Below are 7,016 nucleotides of genomic sequence, written 5' to 3' on the forward strand. Positions count from 1 at the left end.
AACCTAAGGATAGCACTATGGAAGAAAGCCCACACCAAAAATCCCTCTGATTGGGCTTCCCTGGTGGCGCAGTGGTTGAGAGTCCGCCTGCCGATGCGGGGGACACGGGTTTGTGCCCCGGTCTGGGAAGATCCCACATGCTGCGGAGCTGCTGGGCCCATGAGCCATGGCCGCTGAGCCTGCGCGTCCAGAGCCTGTGCTCCGCAACAGGAGAGGCCACAACAGTGAGAGGCCCGCGTACAGCAAAAAAAAAAAAAAAAAAAAAAATCCCTCTGATCTGTTTCTGAGTCATTGTGATTTTCCAGTGTATTATTTTGTAAATTATTAGGGCATTCTGATTAGCCATCCATTGCACAGTCCAGGAGAATCAGCATACTTTTTCTCCATAATTTTCCTAATGGAACATTTTGTATAAAGGGGAATAGGTCCTGGAGGAGTTGGTAACTGACTGTCAGGTACTTTATTAGAAAAATAGGGGTTTGTGGCACTGATTCTAATTCAAGGAAACTGAAGCAATTTTATAATCCTGTGAGATTAACAGATCAGGTATTAGAAAGTGGCACGGTAGTAATTTTCTATAAATTAGTAATTTTCTCTCTATTAGTATAAAAAAAGGTCTAATGGGAAAGGCACTTGATTAAAACCCTAGCCTCACCGCTTACTACCTATGTGATTATAAGGAAGTTTTTTAGTCTCTCTAAGCCTCAAGTTCTAGTAAAACTGGAATAGTGATGCCTCACAAGGTATATGTATAGTCCTCTACTAATGAAAATACAGGATAGATTACTATAACAGATGCTCAAGAATAGAGTGACTCTCACAAGCTAGACAGTTGTTTCTATCTCACCTAACAACCCAGGAATAGTATAACAGCTTTTCGGAAGCTCAAGCTACTCCATCTTGTTGCTTAGCCACCTCTGGTCTGCATTTCTTTTTTCCCCCCCACATGTTCAACTCACGCTCACTTCCACATTCCAGGTCGCAGGAAAGAGAAAATCTAAAGGAAACACATCTTTCCTTCTAAGGGCATGACCCAGAAGTTATCACTTCCACTTATATCTTATTGGCCAGAACCTAGTCATGTGACCCCAGATAGCTGCAATGGAGGCTGGGCAATGTTTTCTTTAGCTGGGAAGCAATTTGGCCAAACTAATACCTCTGGTATTGTGGAGATTGGCACGAAAACTAGCAGAGACTGCCATAAGCACCCGGAATAGTGCCTTACACCCTGAGGCAAATGCTCCCCAAATGATATTCTCTTCAAATCATCTCAGAGAGGATTAGTGTAAAAGGAGAAGGTAGGTGACAACATTTTATCAACTATGACTTTTGCATCAGTCAGAACTTAGCATAGACCTTCCTGGGAAGCTATGTTTGCATTTGAGAACTTGCTTATCTTCTTATAAATTAAGACACAACTCGCAAGAAATAAGATTTATATTCATCCTAAGGAAAATATGCTGCAGAATTAATATTTCAAAGTGTACTTGTCTTTATATGTAATGGCTTCAGCTAGCTTTCCTTCTAGCTCAGGAAACTCCGGTAGATTAATTTAAGAACTGTGCTCTGGTGGAAAAAGGCAGATACGAAGTGAATTCTGTTACTTTTTGTTTTCAATTTGCATGGTGCTTTCTGCTTTTTTTTTTTTTTTTTTTTTTTTGTGGTACGCGGGCCTCTCACTGTTGCGGCCTCTCCCGTTGCAGAGCACAGGCTCCAGACGCACAGGCTCAGCGGCCATGGTTCACGGGCCCAGCTGCTCAGCGGCATGTGGGATCTTCCCGGACCGGGGTACGAACCCGTGTCCGCCGCATCGGCAGGCGGACTCTCAACCACTGCGCCACCAGGGAAGCCCTATGTTACTTATTTTTAATGTAGAAATTCTTTTGTTTGCTCAGTTGTAATTTTGTTAATAAGAATTTTTCTACTATCTATTCTTTGCGTGGATTCAGTTTTAAACTTTCTGCCATAATTTAGACTTACAGTTGTGGGACTGCATCTTTAGGACCTTTTTTCCTTTCTTCTATTGGTTTGATTTGATTGCTTTCCTGAGGATATTTACTTTAACCTGCTGAACTTGGACAGTTTTGTTCAGTTTTGTTTATACAGAGCCCCATTCATGCTAAGCTTGCCTAGGACATTCTTACATTCGTGGACCCCAACTGTAGGTTGTCAGCACCTCATGTGATCTATCAGACCGCACTGCTATCCTGCTGGTAGCTGGACAGGACTCAGCTGGCCCTGCTCTTTAGGTGACGTTGGCAGTATGAAGGATAAACATGATACTGATCATAGTAGTCAACTTGGGCTGCCATAACAAAATGCCATTGACCCGGCCAGTTAAACAACAGACCTTTATCTCTCACAGTTCTGGAGACTAGGAAGTCCAAGATCAAGGTTCCAACAGATGAAGTTTCTGGTGAGAACTCTCTTCCTGGCTTGTGAGTAGTTGCCTTCTCTCTGTGTCCTTACAAAGAGATAGTGCTCTGGTGTTTACACCTTCTTATAAGGGCATCAGCCCTACTGGATTATGGCCCCACCCTTATGACCTCATTTAACTATCACCTCCTCACAGGCCCTATCTCCAACTACAGTCACATTGGGGATTAAGGCTTAAACATATGAATTTTGGGAGAATACGAGTATCAGTTCATAATACTACTCTCCCTTTTATTTATCATGGCACCCACAAAGGGTGAATTTTTTTCTAATACTTTCCCTGTGCCATCCTGGGTAATCTACCTAAAATTTCCTAGAGTAGAAGAAAAGATTGTTGTAGAAGCTTCCTAAAGTCTCTCTCTCTAATGAGATATCTGGTTTAATGTTTTTTGGCCTCACAAAATGCTTTTGGAGTTATCAAACATTAAGATATTGCAATGCAATAAAATGATATTTATAAAGCACTCTACAAAGAACAGTTTTCTTGCTTACATTAGTTCTTGAATCTTCATGGTAACTCCGTGAGAATTGTTGGAATATTTTCTTGGCTCTATTTTATATATTAGAAAATTGAAGTTTGGAGAAGTTCGGGGATTTCCCTAAGGTCTCAGAGCTAATAATTGATTGACACTGAGACTTTATTCCAGGCCTTCTCATTTCTGGTCCACAGTAGACCAAATACGAGCTTGAGTTTGACTCTAGAGTCACTAAGGTTTGGATTCAATCCAAGTTTTGTCACTTATTAACAGTAAGTTGGCAAGTTACTTAACTCACTAAAGTTCCTCAGTCTTCTCTGTGACATGGAAATAATAGAGTCCACCTCATAGGGTTCTAATGAAAATTAAATTATATAATGCATAGAAATCACTTAGCATAGCACCTGCTGCATAGAAAATTGTTCAGAATTGTTGGTTATTATTTTTAACAACATATTAAATCGTACTGCATTGAATTTAACTCTGAAATCAAATTTATACATTTTACTAGACTTTAGGATAAAATATTATGCAAACTATGTAGGCTATTGACTGATCTCAAAACACTCTACAAGTTTATAGGTGTTTAAATTCATAGCATGGATTTTATTGAGATGTGAGCATCTGAATTGTCACCTCAACATCTGTCTGTGTATGCTTATTCTTGACTGGTCAAGCAATAGATTAAAACAGTTAACAATTAGCAGGTATTTTAAACTCTACCAGTTATACTTTAAGCTAGCCAGTGGGATATTTTTAGTTATCTCGCTTTGGTTTGAGGTCATTTAGTGCTCATTAATAAAGGAAACTGAGTTTGGAATTCTCATTTTTCATTTCACACCAGTAACAGTTAACATATGCTAATAATTGTGATCAAAGAAACATTAAAGAAGAAAAGATTTAGCTGCTTGAAATTTGCTATACAGAAAAGTCAAATTATTTGTGACTTTTCTCCATGTTATCCAGGATTTAATCTATTGAAATATATATTTTTCCTATCAGTCTGATTCTATAAGCCCAAGATTAGAGGTCATTGTCACATAGATTTAGGTCAATGACTGAAAGGTACTCTCCTAATCTGCGCAGATTTTTCAAGTAATTTAATGTGTATGTCAGGGTAAATTAATAACACATACTTTAATTTGTTTTGCACATCAGTCCTGATTCTCATATGGAATAGGTAATTAGAGAATTTCATACATTTCTATATTTAATATGTGTGCATGTTTGTGGATGTACAAGTAAGGGAATGTTCTTATTCAGATAATTAGTTAAAGTTTCGTGCAGGAGGTCAAATAAGCTTTCCTCGGGTAAAGGAAACTACACCAAACCAGGAGTTAACACAGTTGGAGCAAAGTCTATTGCAATGTAAATGTCATTACCTCTGATCTGTGATCAGCTGAACAAACAGTGAAGGGCCAGTGTGACTTTCAGGCTTCAGGAACAGAATAAATGACTTTGAAATGTAAAAGAACTGCCTCCCATTAGTAGCATAGGTTAGTCAATTCTGAATCATCTTGACTGAGAATTAATGATACTGATGACTTGAGCTGATCCTAAACGGTTCTCAGTATCTGGTCAGGAACTATGAATACATGGATGAGTAAGGTGGATGATGGCATAAAATTATTTTCTTTCTGTGCCTCATAGATGGTCTCAGAGTGACTGTACACACATGGTCAGACAGCCACACACTCTCTGATGGTTTTGATTTGAAAAGGCAAGATAAATAAACCTATGATATCAGTTTGTTTTTGTGTATAATTGTTTTAAGATACAGTTTAATCTGTGATATGTATTCAAAAAGGACAGTTACACATTACCTTGTATATAACACACTCATTGCCCTTGTAATATATGCTCATTGTGTTTTCCTTACTAACTTCTTGAGAGCAGAGACCATGTCTTACTCAGGATGAACACAGGGCCTGGTTCATAGTAGATGCTTAAGAAATATTTGAATGAATGTATAAATGGATTTGAGCTTGTGAATGGAAGTTTATGGTCCTTAAATGTGCAACATACATAAATAAAAACATGATATGAAGAATATATCAGTGTGTGTATGGATGTGCACACATGCACACACGTATATACCATATTCAGAGTATTGTCACTAGTTAAGTAATTAATGTCTAGGGCGTCTAGACACATAACAACATGTAATTAAATAATGAGTAATTGCCGAAGCAGCAAAAATATTTTAAACTTATTAGTTTCTTAATGTGAAAAAATGGACATATGTCAGTTTAAAAACATTATGAGAATTGAATATATCATCCCAAGAAAACTTACAGAAATTCAAGCCCACTGACATTTATTCATGGCCACCAGTTTTGGGGGACTTTTTGAACAAAGACAGACTTAGTTCAAACCACAAAGCAATTATTTTATTTATTTTTTCCCTTACTGTGGACAGAACTACTATTCATTTTAGTAATTTATGAAAAATACTGAAACCTAATTCTCCAAAATTTGTTAAAAATCAATTATAGTTGTTATATGAAGTTATACAACTTATAAGGTTTTAAGAAACCCTTAAATTAACCTGATTTCCCCCCCCAAGATTAGTAATTATAAAAGAGTACAGGTCTAGTTGCCACATTTCCTACTAGAAATATACTGGCATAGCATGGACAGAGTTTCTACTTAAAGTAGATACCAGCTCTGTGTAATTCAAGAATTACAGTCATGGGTCTTACAGATGGAAAGGAGCTATATTCACATCTACCTTTTGGCATGTTGATAGAGAAACTGTATGTTCCACTGTGAACCTATGTATCTTATATATAATCAACTTTAGATTATCTGCTCGAATTAGAACTAGAAGCGGCTGAAAATGGAAAAAATTATTCTCATATCTCATCTGAGATAGCTTTGGCTTACTCCCCACTGATCTTGGCCTTAAAAAACAAGATCCCTTCAATCCAACTGGGCCTGGATAGCCTGCTAATTGCCTCATGGAGTGTTCTGAAGTCCTCAAAGAAAGTCTTCGTTTTTACTCTAGTAGCCCAGTGGTATAGGCCTTTTTCTCCGTGTCATATTTGCCCATTTACAGGTAATGATTAGTTTCTACTGCCTCAATATATTTTCACATCCAGCTTTCTTTCTTATGTCCTGTGTGAAGAATGCCTGAAGTAATCTACTAAGAGATTTTCCTCAATTCCTTTTTCTCTAGCAAAAGGACCAGTCTTTATTACCACACACTTAATTATTAATACCTTGATCAGGAAGGCAAACATACTAGGGTATCAGAGATTACTGGCACTAGTCCAGTGTAGATTACTGGATCCAATCAGTTGGGTTTAATCTATATTTGTTGAAATGCCTGAGTTTTTTAAGCCCATCGTGGATATGGGATTATAGCCGGGATCCAAACATCTCCTGCCTCCTGCCCTCTTTTCCAAATTATAACTGTAATATTAACATTTCTTTGACACCAGTTTTCTCTGAAATCATTATAAAATACATAAATCATTATGTTTGAGTTTGGCAGTTGTTAAATAAACATTTGTGTAGAACTAGTTGTACCTAAAATGATTGGGGATAGAGCTATTTACAACACAATGTGGTAGGTATGGTGATGTGGAATGTAGGTGTTACAGGAACACAGTGGAAGGATACTTCATCCAGCCTTTGTTGTCCGAAGAGAGATTCCCTCTCTTAAAAAATGGGTAGAAATAGGCAAATTAAAGGGGAGGAACAGAGCAAAGGGTCAGTAGGAGAAAATCACAGAGGTGAAAAATAGTATGATGTATACAGGGGATGAGACAAGGATAGTACAAACATGAATCTCAGATGATAGACGTCTCATTGTGGGGGACCATTTAAGCCATAATAGTGTAAATCACATGATGAAGGCAAAGGTCCATGGGCATGGAGACCCTGTTGGTATTGTTCATGCCACGGTCCCAAAACTGTGCATTGATCTGACACACAGGTCCTGGCCCTCAACAAATATTTGTTAAATAGATAAATGTAAAAAGGATTTTAAGCAGAAGAGTAATGTGTTTCAATTTGCTTTCTTTTTTTTTTTTTAATATATATATTGATCCTTTTTTAATTTTTTTTTTTTTTTTTTTTTTTTTTTTTTTTTTTTTTTTT

At 37.4% G+C, this 7,016-nt stretch overlaps 1 protein-coding gene across 4 annotated transcripts in view; it reads left to right on the forward strand.

Moving 5' to 3' along the window:
- ZNF385B (zinc finger protein 385B) overlaps nt 1–7,016 on the forward strand; it is a 315,959-nt gene that overhangs the window by 186,806 nt on the left and 122,137 nt on the right. The window contains exon 4 of one of the 4 annotated variants that reach the window (XM_027126911.1): nt 3,110–3,126. The exons of the other annotated variants lie outside the window; for them this stretch is intronic. Coding sequence (XP_026982712.1) covers nt 3,110–3,126 — 17 coding nt within the window. The remainder of the gene's footprint in view (nt 1–3,109; nt 3,127–7,016) is intronic. 4 annotated transcript variants of the gene reach the window in all.

Source organism: Aethalodelphis obliquidens, unplaced genomic scaffold (genome assembly GCF_003676395.1).
Source record: "Aethalodelphis obliquidens isolate GAN/ISIS:26980383/991018 unplaced genomic scaffold, ASM367639v1 scaffold2, whole genome shotgun sequence".
NCBI classification, from domain to species: Eukaryota; Metazoa; Chordata; class Mammalia; order Artiodactyla; family Delphinidae; genus Aethalodelphis; species Aethalodelphis obliquidens.